The sequence below is a fragment of the Anser brachyrhynchus genome (assembly GCF_964034855.1).
Source record: "Anser brachyrhynchus genome assembly, chromosome: 6".
Taxonomy (NCBI): Eukaryota; Metazoa; Chordata; class Aves; order Anseriformes; family Anatidae; genus Anser; species Anser brachyrhynchus.
Window position 1 is genome coordinate 35,170,079 of NC_137700.1, and position 13,404 is coordinate 35,183,482.

Below are 13,404 nucleotides of genomic sequence, written 5' to 3' on the forward strand. Positions count from 1 at the left end.
CAAGATTGCTAGCATATTATCAGAACTGATGATGCCAACATTCATTTCGTTTACTTCTGGTTTTCATTCAGCTGTGACGAGAACATTTCAATGAACTCTACTTTTTAATTTTCCAAGGACTGCAGTTTTTAGTTGTATGCATTACCAGACAGAATGATTGATATTCTTCAGACTCACAGTACTGAGAAAACAATCAAAAAGTTTCAAGGGATGTGACCAAATCAGAGTCACCAAAGTGTTGCTATTTCTTTCTATAAGACATCAACAAGAATCTATGAATAGCGAGGTTCCCAACACTGTAATCAAAAGATAACAGAAAATAACAGGAATCATTTTTTTCTTTAATTTATCTAATGCATCTTTATAAAGTAAACTCTGCAAAAATAATCGAGTCATTTGAGTGTAAACGAGATGGCTGAATTTAGGAGTTATTTTAATCAATTTCAGTAAATATTGAAGGACTGGCAATAGATTGCTAACAAGGAAGACAAGTTCTTAAAGTTTTTTATTCCAAATTAAGGTAAGAGCAATTCTGAAAATCCTAAACATACCTACTGATTTATTACTGGCTGCCTCAGCACAGAAAAAGAAATAATGCTGGATGCAGGTTTACGTGAGATAACCATTCAACCTTACAGTTAAAATCTGACCCTGAAGCCAAGATGAAGACACTGCTGACATAGTATTTTAGGTTACACAACTCAAAGAACATAGTATTTAATTAAAAACATTATTTCCAAGCTCTGAGAGAGATCTGTCTAGAATCTGCTATGACATAGACTTAGGAGAACCCTTCTGAAAAGAGAAAGCACTGTAAACATTAAGAGAAATTCCATCAGAAATATGCCTTACTAGATTCTTTCCCACCCCACCCTTACCTCTGTTGCTGCTTTGACCATTTCTATTTGACCTCTGTGGATCTGAATATTCCAGAAAAAGCTATTAAACAACTTCAGTAACACCCAGCCAGTCAACCTGGAAAAAGAACAAACATAATTCAAAGAACTTCGTTCATTGCTGCCCTCACTTTTATATTGCTTCCACACAACTAAAGACAAAGCCATAAAATCTCATTACTTCATATTCAAAAAAACTTACTATGAAATCAGATTGCTTAACAAGTCTTTGCCTATCAACTAAAGCCTCTTGTAATTATGGCACAGAAGTTGTGTCAACTGCAGTGCAGGCTGTTCACACCACAAAGACTACGGTATGTATGTGGCAAGCTAACAGAGGTCCTATGATCGATTGCAGTAACTAAGCACGTGGATAAACATGTTAGGTGACACGGCGAATCTGGTCTTGTAGGAAAACTTAATATAGTTACAAAAAAAAGATACGGTTTGCATCACAAAAGTGAGTGAAAGGACTTTGAACATGACAGAAGCAAACTGATCTTCAGTAGTGAAGTCGTATTTTATCTAAGACAAGACTCTAAGATATTTATAACTACAGGCTATGATATTCAATGTGTTACTGGAAAAAAGATCTTTCACAGTCTAAGATCCTGCAGCTAGCTGCTCTTGCCTGTATCAGCCTCAAACAACAAAGGATACTAATATTGGTCTAAGCATTAGCAACAAGCCTAGTTTTGGGAGAAAAAAACGTGTGCATTTAATCACATCATAAGATTTATCCCTTGAAAAAGAGGTAGGGTTTCTGCTGTACCTGAAAATGAAGAATAACAACCATTTCACTAGGTGAAAAGGACTTTTTATGGAAGAGGACTTTTTATGAATAATTATTCATTAATTATAAATAACATGTTACAAGCTTTGCTGGTATAACACAGAGACAGCTTGGCTGTTCTTCTATCCATTGACAATGCTGATGAGCCATTTTCCTTACCTGATTAAAGCCGGTGACACATTTGCTACCATTTCCTGGAGAATTTTCCTAGCTTTTTTCTTCACTTTGTTGATAGCTTTAGGATCCGTCTGAGCAAAACTACCTGGAACGCTTGGTTCAGAAGCTTCATCTACAATGGCCTTCTGCACTCTAACATTAAAAAGTAAAACTTATGAGACAGTTTTGCAACAGAAGAGTTAAAGACAGACAATAACTGCTAGGAATGATCTATATACTACTACCAGAGTAATTTGCAGGCATAAAAGAAGATAAAAAGCCACACCAACATTTTGTGCATTCCAAATGAATTCAATTTAATTCAGTACTGCTAAGCTCTGAATTAAAGAGGTGGATGATGGATGGATGCACTCAGATTTAGTGTATAAAACAGTATGTACACACTTGACAGGTACTGATACTAAGTGATCACTGAATTTCAGAAATGATTAATAAAGTTAAAACTGCAAAAAGCGCAGCTGAAATCTCCTCTTTGTTCATGCTTTGTTTTTACTACCATAACAATTTCACTTACCTCATTAGACAGATCCATGCAGTTCCCATTTTGCATTTCTACAGGATCTCCCCACTTGAAATCTCAGTTTTACAAAGTGTAACTAAATTTTATATGGGCTGTTTTCCCCATTTAAAACATATGTAAGAGAGATTAAGTGGATTAACACACCGTAACTGTGGCACGAGGTTGTCTGCATTGTTTTACAAAAGCAACACCATCATCTTCAGATGCGACTTGAACATTAAAAATTCAGGAGAGTACTCTGACTAAACTAGACTGGAGGAGTGGGTATGTGGCTGTGTTTCTCTGTGTCAATGGAAAACAGATACCTTACTAGCTGATTAGGGGATCAACATGCCTTTTAAAATGCAGTAGATGAAATAGAAAACAAGCTCTACAAACCAAAGAGTGGGTATAGACACTGTATAATCTTTTTCCAATTTTGCCTCGCACTATTGTTGCATCATAAACCAGGGTAATCTGAAATGCCACTTTTCCATTATTTTTGAAACACTGAAAATTTTTTAGGACAATAGTATGGCTTTATTAATAACGACTTAACTCGAATTAGATAAACAAAAGTTTGAAGAGTTTCCACGCAGCAATTTATTTTTCTGTGTACTGAGTCTGCTGTCCACCCGCCACGCATTATTCATTTGGAGATTAAGAATTACGAATCTCCCCTCTTAGTATTCAAACTGAAATTGCAAGCCACAGTCCTGAATGTCTGTGCTAAAGATACTGTATCTTCTAATATATTTTAAAGAGCATGGTTTTCAAAGCCGTCAGTTTCCAAATTCGTAGATTATAATATAATGTACCAGTCATACAAAAAAAAATATTTTGCATTATCTTACCTGCTGTTATTCAGCACATTTTCTGTCAGATTCTTCGCAAACATACCCTTATGAACATCCCTCTCTTGCACAAAAAGAACATAGCAAAGCCGTCTTGCAAGCCATCCTCTGTACCTACAAAAATATGAAGCAAGTTTGAGTGTCAGCCTCAAAATAAACTACTGGCATAAAAAAAAAAAAAAAAAGGAAACAAAAATAAATACTAAGAAGCAAAAATAAGTAAAGTTCTTCAAAGAGCTACTTAAAAACTTCTGTATTTTCTGTATATTTCTGTATCTTAAGTCCTGACCACTCCTGAGCTTATTCATTATTATTCAGTATTATGGAATGCTCTTTCATTACCTTGCACACATGGAAATATTTGAAGCTTACACTTTACTGCTGAAAGATCTTTGTGAAAGCAGAAGAGAAAACTGTGAGAAGCTGTTAATCCAGGAAAGAAGGAAGCATGTTGCTGGGACCAGGCAGAAAGTCTGGGGCCTGATTAACAGTTTCTCTGTCCCCTGCCTCTACCAAGTGACACAGAAAGCAACTGCCTGTAGTGCCATTGAGGACACAGCAGTAGGGCAACATGGAAAGAAATACAGGGATACAGAAAGAAGCACAGGAAACTACTGAAGCATACAAAGCCCAACCTTTTTTTCATCCCTCTTTACAACAAGCCTGTTCTTAGGACTGGCAGCGCAATGTATCGCTGATGCTCCCTTGGTTGTCCTAGTCCTCGCCCCAGATGGAAACGCTGCCAAGGTCTCACTTCCTTGCGGCCACCTGAGCTGCCGATGCTGGCCGTTAAACCTCCCTACCACATTTCAGTGTATTTACACATGTTGTAAACAGTTATAAAAGATGAGAAGAAACTTGCATACTGCAAAATGTCAAACAGAATTAGCCACAGCTGCTGTAATTGGGATGAGTGCATACGCACAAGCAATCAATACTGTCACATAACACTTACACAAATATTCAGACTGTCTCTAAGGACAAAGAATTTTGCTAACCGTGTTGTCAGGAAAGTAGACTGGTGATGCTGCTTTAATTGCTTTTCCATTTTCCCATTCCCACCTGAGTTTGAGATAGTTTTATTGATTTTTCAAAAAAGCAAAGCGAAGGAGATATGCTTCTTTCTGTCAGGAGTTTTTGTAGCTATGAACAAATTCTAAGAGCATGCATCTATTAGAGGGACCTGTCAAGGTATAAAGGCTTCCGTATTCATTTTAAAGCTCAGGCACAACGCAAAACAATTAGAAAAACTTGTTTTCTAATCATGTATCAAGGACATGAGAAAAAACACACAGAGTAGATCCAGTCAAGATGTATTATTTTGTTCAGAATCTTGCTCCAAATTACCAAAACTGACATATTCACACCTCAGAAAAAGGCCGCTGATAATTCTTGGCCTTAGGAAGCTTATGGAGACACCTGTTGCTGTGGAACCCCAGGGGACCTCAAAACTTCATTATAGTCTGAGAATTGAGGATTTTAATAACATTCTGAGCTAAAGGCATTTTATTTCAGAATTATTCATTAACCCATATTTTGTTGCCCTTATGTTTCTAATTTAAGAATCTCTGACTATTCAAAACCACTCAAGGATGAGACTTCTCAAACTAATACAAAAAGTCAAACACTATTTCAGTTATTTTTCTGTATTCTAAACTACAGACTCAACTCTTAAAAAAAAATCATTAATTCAAATTGAAGAAAGAACAGTCTCTAACATTAGCTTCCTCCCTCTCAAGCACAGCACAATACTGCCTTTCTTCCACTCAGACACTTTGGCTCATTTCTTTCAGGCTGCTGGCCTCTCTTTGTTTGCTCTGGTTCCACAAACACTGCAGAATCTGCTTATGCTAATGATTACTGCAAAAACTTCAGCAAGCATTATTAACTTTCCAAAGAACAAAATGAAGATTTTTGTGTACTTCCAGAATCTTCCTTCCAGGACACAAGATATAATTCAGGTAGCACAAAAATACATACTCATATTTATGACAAATACACCATCTTTCAGGAGCTGCACTCTGCCACTGAGGCAGAGGAGTCACAGTCTAGCAAGACATTTTCAGATTTAACTGTCATTAGTAATAATAGTGAAAGCCTAAATTGTGAGCCAGATTTGCTCAGTAAATTAAAATGCAGCCCGAAGTCATTCTTAAGTATGGGAATAAAACAGCTCCTCTAGCATTATACTACAGATGCTGCCATTTGCAATGAAGGAAAAAATGCTTTGGTTTTTTTGTGAAATAGGTATGACCTTTACACTCCTTGCCAATCATCCCAAAGGACTTTGTCCTGTTCCCAAATGCACACAGCCGAATTTTACAAGTATATTACTTTCCTGAAGTCAGCATCAACTCCTGCATTTCAGGACTGCAATGTATATTCATTCATTCTGGACTGTCCCAGAGATTTCCCTGCTGTAAGAACAGAACACACTGAATTTCAAAAATAAAGACTTGCTACTTTACCTGGTATGTGTTTCATTGATATATATGACATTACGTAGACCCAAAGAAGGAATACTAGCATTGAAGAAGTTATCCTGTAAAACCAAGGAGAAGAAGATTGGAAGACCGTTTCTCTATATAAGAATAGTTGTGTCTTTACATTCCTAATAACATTAAAAATAATGCAATGTTTTTCACCTCTATTATAAACAAAAGCCAAAGCAAAGAAGTGCTGAATTTCCTTACAAAGTATACAGAAAATGTTTTGAAATGAAAATAAAATTCAGAAAGTCACTACTCCCAACTCCAATACTTTCAGTGTATTCTCTAGGTTTTACTGCATACAGAGAAATGTTCTGGTTACTTTCTTCAAGCTGGATTTTTTTTATTATACTCTGGTGTAACATAAACCAGGACTTGTCACAATACAGAACTCTTATTTGAGCCAGAAATTCATTAAACCACACTCAGCATTAGTAAAACCACGAGCCTTTTTACACTCAGCCTGTGACATCCAGTTGGACAGCGGATCAGGCATCACATAACAGCAGCCCAGGGGTGAGAATATCCATGGTTACGTGGTAAACTGTCTTCACATTCCTGCTCTGCCTGAACAACAAACTCAGTCCAGCCTCCTACATAAAGGCTCTCCTTGTCAGACTATTAACTGCTCTGGGATGAGTTTGGGAGCAGTTCCACTTCGGATAAACAAACATTCCCTGGCAGGCAGACCTGAACTTTAATCTTCCATTTTCCAGCTAAGAACCTTGACCAAAAGATTAAATATTATTTGGGCAGAAAGAAACTAATTTTAAAACTGGTACCACGCCGACAGGAAATTATAGGTAAAGTCACTGGGATTGTGCATTTCCAGGAAGTCAAAGACTGGGAAGTTAAGGAGAAAGATGGTTACCAGCAACAGCAAAGCTACAGAACAGCCTCACTACCACTTTTGCAATGGGAGACAGATAAGAGCCTTATTTGTTTGTAGTTTGTTTAGGATACTTCATTTGCCACATATTGAAAAACATGAGTGTCCCGTGTCATTTGCAAATCAGGTAGAAATTACACACTGCAGTGGGAGCAAACACTCTTGCCCCGTGTTAAAGCACAGCTGTGTAGTACATACAATCAACAAACTGTAACTTTAGGCACTTAAATGGAAACCTTCAATTAATAGCAATTTCTCACAATGTTCACTCATAATTTTGTGCACTATGACAACTTCTTGGTCTCCCAAAAATCAGCAACAAATCTGAGGATGCATCAACGAACACCTGAGTCCACTCCGATGCTCTAACCATTGGGCTATAAACTTGCCCTGTGAAATCCATCCTCCAGGTGCCTTGTCACACTTCAGCTTTTCCTTGTTTAATTCTGCTCTGATCCTCTGGCAGGCAGAAGATGTGGTTCTGTGAGATGAAGTGAGCTAATCTCCCAGCTCTGCACCACAAGGGAGCTGCCCAGCTCCCACACTGCCATGCCCTACTCTTTCCCACCACCTCCCCACCTCGTAACTTACATCACCACTAGCACTGATGAATATCAGACCCCTTAATGAGCCAAATTCATTCGGGTAAGGCAGAAAACTAAGACAGACGCAGACTAAATAAATAAAGCAGGTAGTTCTGCTTGGTTGGTGAACTTTTATCAGCCACAGGAGAGCAGGAAGAATGTAAGAGAGAAAAGACTTGCCACTTATAGCACCAGCAAGGTGCTAGCTTGGCCAGCTCACTAAGGAAATCTGTCTTGCTCATCTATCCCTTTTCCTTGAGATAATTAACTAAACAGGCAGCTCAAAAAAAGTGAAACAGGTGGACTCTAATGAGAGGATCTGGTTTGTTATTGTCTGCGGCAAGAACGGTATCTTCCTGGGGCATAACGCAAAGAAGGACTTTATCAGGTCATGCCTCGTTCCTAAGTGAGATCTCAGGACTAGTCATTTCTTACTAAACGGACAAAATACAGAACAAGATCTTTCTTTTTAAAGTGTAATCCCCAACTTGAGAGGAATAGCCTAATTACTAATAGCCTAATGACTAAATGCATAATGGCCCTAGTCACTACACACCTTTTTACAAGTCAAAACACTCCACTGTTTGTTAGAAGCAGTCCCAGTTTCTCTAATTGCCTGTCTTGCTGCCCGTATCGTACATACTCTTCACAGCACATTTGGATTTCTATCCCACATTTGTGTATCATTGCTGCAGCTTTCTATTTTGGCATAGTAATAAAGTGAAATAACAACTTTTCCTTAGTCAAAGGAAAAGGCAAATTTTCATTTCAGTCTGGCCAATTTTGGAGCTCAGTGCAGGTGTAGCTGAGTGCAACGTAAAGCCTGCGGTGTACACACAGTCAAGGCAGATGATGAACTTGTTGCGCACTACATTATGCCATTTATCAGCATTTTACATCTTCAGCCTACAGAAAACCTGCTCAATGCAGTTCAATAAAGGTCACATTTTAAATCAGCTGGCACAATGTCTCTAGTGCCACCCTCTTGATGCTGTTCCCAGCAGACAAATATCCCCGCCATTGTAACTGGCACATCTTGCTGCCAGGATGGGCAGACAAGCCAAGAACTATTTGGGTACAGAAAACCAAGCTGTCTTCTCAAGCACAGGATTGATCTCTTCAAGTTTGAAGGGAAGTATATTGCTTACTTTCAAAACTGTGCCTATTGTGTGGATAGAGAATTAAGTATCCTAAAAATAAGCCTTAACACTTTTGTAAGCACCAAATTCCCATTACTAACCCAGTAGAGCAGATAATTTTTTCCATACATTTTCACAGTGCTAATTCTGAAGAGCTGGACAGTTTTGTGCACGGAGTAAGTCCGCACTGAAAAGCGGGAGACAAAGCATCACAATAGATCTGTGTCATCCATTAATTCCATGAAAAAGAAAATATAACCACAAACAAATGAGAAAAACTATATTCCTTTACAAAGTAAGAACATTCTGACCTTAATTCTGAAAGTACGAAAACTACTGAAACTTCATTACACTGTAACTACGCATTATTGTCAAACATCATCCAGCCTGTAATCTTCTTACCCGGCTCTGGGGAGTGCATACGTAGCAACATCGTCCCACAAATGGCCTTTTTCTGCTCAGTAGAGTTTCTTTCCATTTTAAAGTGGCAGATCGGAAGAGAGGAGGCCTAGAGTTACACTCTCCCTATGGAACAAAAGAACACCACGTCAATATCCAGCAATATATGTTTTAATGGGTATTTGAAAACTTTTTATTAGAGGTGCTGCCAGAAACACACACAAAATTATCACAAAAAAAAAAAAAATCCTGAAACCAATACTTATTTTTTAAAGATTTTTTTCTAAAACAAATTATATCATCTCCAAATGATGTGATTTAAAAACAAAAAACAAAAACAAAAGCAAAAACATTGTGTTGTACTTGTATATCTTAAACATTGCAGCATTTGCTGATGTGTGAAATTTTAAAATAATAACTCTAATACGAAATAGCAATGAAATTGACAGCTGAGAAAAGGTGACGAATTTAACTGTAAATTACACTCTAATGTATAGGTGCTCATAAAATGAGCACTGCATTTCAAGCTTTTACTGGACAACACCCTGTAAAACTGCAATTTGAATATACATGAAACATTAACTCCATTGACTCTGTAGGCTGTTCTTCGGCAGTTTTATTCAAAGCAACATGAAAAAGGAACCACAGTGTTTTCTCCAGTGTTAGGATAAGATTACAGAATGGAAAAAATCAGAAGTGCATTCACAGAACATGTTCTGTTTGTTAGGACACAACAAAAATATACTTAACTACAAGATTTACAAAGACATTGGCTGTTCCCATTAAAGTCTACTGCATTATTGCTTCCCTGAGCATAAGCATCAGGTCCACTGGACTCAGATTTTCTAAACCAACTACTGTAAAGTTTTTTAAAAAAGGGAAGCCACAGAAACAAACCAAAATGAAAAGATAGCAAAGTAAACAGAAATATGTTTAAAATAGCACGTCCAAATGGAAGAGAAGCATGGTAGAACCAGTACCTTAAAACCAGCACGTGGGTTAGAAATACAAATACAGATTATCACATACCCAGCTAGAAAGCCAGCCCACTGAGAAACAACCAGAAAGTCAAAAGCAATGCTGAAGATGACTGAAAATAAAAATATGCACATATCACATCTGGCAAGCTGTATGAATTTGCACTTACTCCAAGGCTAACTCTTTAACTGAAATAAATATGCACCAAAATGCTAAGCCTGGCCCGCTCCGTTCTCTATCACCCTCAGTAATGCTAACTCCTCATTAGCCAACTTTGCAGCAAAAATGCTTCTGCTTGCCTCCAAGCTCTGACCAAACTTACCACCACTTTCTTACAAAACCTTTGTTATCTTTTTTGCTTGCCTGCCTATATCCTGCTCTCTCACAGATCTCTCTGTTACCGCAGCCTGCTGTGTAATGTATCCTACTCCTAGCTAGATCCAAAACCCAGCTGCGAGGACATCTGTCCTTTTCCTCAACTCTGACCATGTCTCCAACCCTTCTTCTGTACCAAGTTCAAACTCCTCCTCTCCAGAGCAGTGCCTAATTCCTCCTGACCTATGCTTCTAAACCAACCAGCACTCAGCTCGTCCCCATGTGGCTTTGTGCTTCACCCAACCCTCTCCGTTCCTTCCCCCTTTGTCTCCTCCAAATCCCCAGACTCACTCAACAGAGGACACCGAGTTTTAATAGGCTCCTTATTTATATCCACCAAGTTTCCTCTGCCTGCTGTACTGCATGAATAGCTCCAACTCTAGCGGTTACATCACCGTGCATCTTTAGCCTCATGCTCCTTTTCCCTTGCACGTTTCAAAGAAGTACCTCTTTTGGAACAGGAACCAGCTTTCTGTTTGACTTTCTGTTTGACCTCAGTCTGCTACAGAATGAAATTCTGCACGTCTACTATTATATAAAATGATTACTAACAACACAGCAGTAGACTGTGAGACTACGAATAGAGTTCAATATGAAGATTCTCCCTATCGAGCAACATTAGTCTTTGGCACAGCACTGAACTGTTTGTTCTTCCTTACATTTCATGTTATATTAAAACCAAAACTGTATCACACACTAGAGATGATTAAAAAAAAAAGTCCACTTTCAACTTGCATACAAAAACAAGAAAACAAAAGGTAAACACGGCCAGCCACATTGACAATTTTTACTTACCCATTCTTCATTGGAATGCTTACATCTACCGACGCTGCACTCTGCTGAGGTGGACACATAAGAAACATCTATCGTTCCAAGGGACAACGCAGTTTCATCCATGACACACGAGTTGAACTGAAGATCAGAAGCTGTAAAATAATATATATTTGTTTATAAAATACTCATGTATATATCGTTTCAGGGATGGGCATCTAACAATTAATTAGCTAACAGGTATTTTTGCACCTTTCAGTAAAAGTTAGATTCTGAAGAAGTTTCACTACAGTCAGAAACCAGCAGGATTTAACCCACCACATTCGATTTTCATGAACGTGGTATACCAATCTGCTGTGTGCATGTTTTTCCTTCCCTTCCCCTCTTCCCATTACAGCTCAACGCAGCCCCCTTAGGCTTTTCCACTGTTCTTCAGTGCGTGGATTAAACCATTTGGCAACAAGGATACAAAGGACATTTCAGCCGCTTTTAAAAGTTTACTATTCTCTTGCACTACATGACCTCATTCTTTCATCATTTGCTTCTGAAGGACACCAATCAATTTGATAAAATTTCCTTTATGTTCTCTCCCAATCCTACCCCACAGTAAATTTTATGTGCCTGGTCTAGCTGCAGTCAAACCAGTTTACAACCTCCTCGGACGGAGGAGTGCTCCGTGCAAAGCACACCTCTAATTCTGAACGTGCTGCTGACATCAGTGACGTTACGGGCTCGCTGGATTAAAAAGCACTGAAGAGGTCTAAAATTGCACAATTATTTTAAAATGGACGTTTTATCTTTCGTATAGCGAGCAAGGTAAATAATTCTCCCTCAAACAAACAAAAAAAAGGAGGCCAAGCATACCAAAACAGCTTAGAATTGTATATCTACAAAAGTCTACACGTTAAACTGTTTTGCTTTAATGTCCCATCAAAAGAGGAATCCCAGCGCTTTTATCTAGAAGTAAAACACAGAGCGGCAATTCTGCCTCCTGCATCTGCCCCTGCAATGACACATTACAGCCCAGCTGCAAGCCATCCCGAAGCGAGACCGTTCCCCTCCAAGATCTGCAGGAGCAAGGCCCAACAGAACCTGAGCCCCGCACCGTGCCTCCCTCGCCCCCCTCCCCGGCACCCCGACCCTCTGGCAGTACCTGCCCGCACCAGGTGCACGCGGCGGGCTCCCGGCACAAACTGCAGCCGGAGCACGCTCAGCCTCGCACCCGGGCATCGTTACACAACCTGAGTACATAAGGGAACCTCTTCTTGGCTGACTCTTAAGTTTCATTTGCCTTTTTTTTTTTTTTTACCAAAGCACATCAATACTCAAACTACACAATAAATACAAAAAAGAGTCCCTGAATACCTAAAGAATTCAACCGAAGCGTGTCCTCAAATCATGCTCAAGGTGACCTTGGCTGCACCTGCGTACGTAAACGGCCTTTAAAACCCGTATCCCGGTATTTCACAGCCTGCTCGGGCGCTACCAACGTGGCACGTACCTCGGCCGAACGCTCCGCGCCGCCAGGCTCAGGCTGCGAGCCGCCCGCAGGCCGCCATCCCCGCGGGGCTGGGCGCAAGGACCCGGCGCTCTCCCGAGCTCTGCTCCCGCTCACGCCGCCACCGGGGGTGCCGCGTCCCCGCCTGCTGCCAAGGGGCCGGCACCGGCACCGGGACGCCGCCGGGGGTGGCCCCCGCCGGGCAGAGCCTCCGCGCCCACGCGGCTCCGAGCCGCCCGCTGCCGCCGCCGCCGGACCGCCCCCTGCTGCCCGCCCTCGCCCCGCAGCCACCGGGGGGAGCAGCCCCGGACCCGGCTCCGGCTTCGACCCCGGTCGCTACCCGCGGCGAGGGCTCGGCGACGGCCGCTGCCCCCTGCCCGCCCGGCGGCGCCGGGCCTGACGCGATTTCCTGAGCGCCCGCCGCCATGGCGCGGGCCCGCCCGGCCGCCGCGGCTCCCTTCAGCGAGCCCCGCTGCGTCCCGTCTCCGCACCGCCTCAGGGGGCTCCGGGGGTCCCCGGTCCCGTCCCCTTCGGGCCAAATGTCGCCGCCCGCCGCCACCCCGGCCTCCCCGGGGTCGCTGGGCAGCCTCCCGGCAGCCGGCTCCACCGCCACGCTGCCTTCATACCCCCCCCTCCTCCCGGCTCCTTTTCTCTCCGATTAGGGCTGCTAAAATAAAAACCCTGAAAAAAATAACACGTAAAAGCGTGTTTGTATGGGTGTACAGCGGCTCGGAGCTGTTGAAATTCGAACAATTGCAGAAAATTCGGGACAGGTATCGATCTGCCTACCTGGCCTTGCGGCGCTGCCAGTTTGTCTTTTGCTGAATGCAAAAGTAAATGTTGATAGAGATTGCTGCACATAAACAAACATGGACTAATAGCATGTCTTGGCTTTGGCAGTCTTGGGCTATTTAAAGATAGCGTTTCTGGGGCTTAGTTTGAGCTACATGCCTGTGGAAAGGCTTGTATCTACGTTTCTTCTTTGAGCCTGCACTGATATTTAATACAGAGCAATACAGGTATAAAGTGACAAAAAATAATAAATCATTTTATGCTATGCAAA

At 41.1% G+C, this 13,404-nt stretch overlaps 1 protein-coding gene across 5 annotated transcripts in view; it reads right to left on the reverse strand.

Annotated features, from left to right (window-relative positions):
- The window catches only part of GPAM (glycerol-3-phosphate acyltransferase, mitochondrial), a 30,971-nt gene extending 18,385 nt beyond the window's left edge, over positions 1–12,586 (reverse strand). For 2 of the 5 annotated variants that reach the window (XM_080597998.1, XM_080597994.1), the window contains exons 1-7: positions 12,345–12,586; positions 10,868–10,998; positions 8,723–8,845; positions 5,688–5,761; positions 3,220–3,333; positions 1,849–1,998; positions 879–975 (exon numbers count right to left, since the gene is read on the reverse strand). In XM_080597998.1, the coding sequence (XP_080454124.1) occupies positions 879–975; positions 1,849–1,998; positions 3,220–3,333; positions 5,688–5,761; positions 8,723–8,845; positions 10,868–10,969 (660 nt within the window). In that variant the 5' untranslated portion in view covers positions 10,970–10,998; positions 12,345–12,586. Of the gene's footprint in view, positions 1–878; positions 976–1,848; positions 1,999–3,219; positions 3,334–5,687; positions 5,762–8,722; positions 8,846–10,867; positions 10,999–11,095; positions 11,256–11,996; positions 12,107–12,208; positions 12,323–12,344 lie in introns of those variants that run through there. The other 3 variants (XM_080597995.1, XM_080597996.1, XM_080597997.1) reach the window with 3 other exon arrangements.
- Positions 12,587–13,404: the final 818 nt, after the last annotated feature.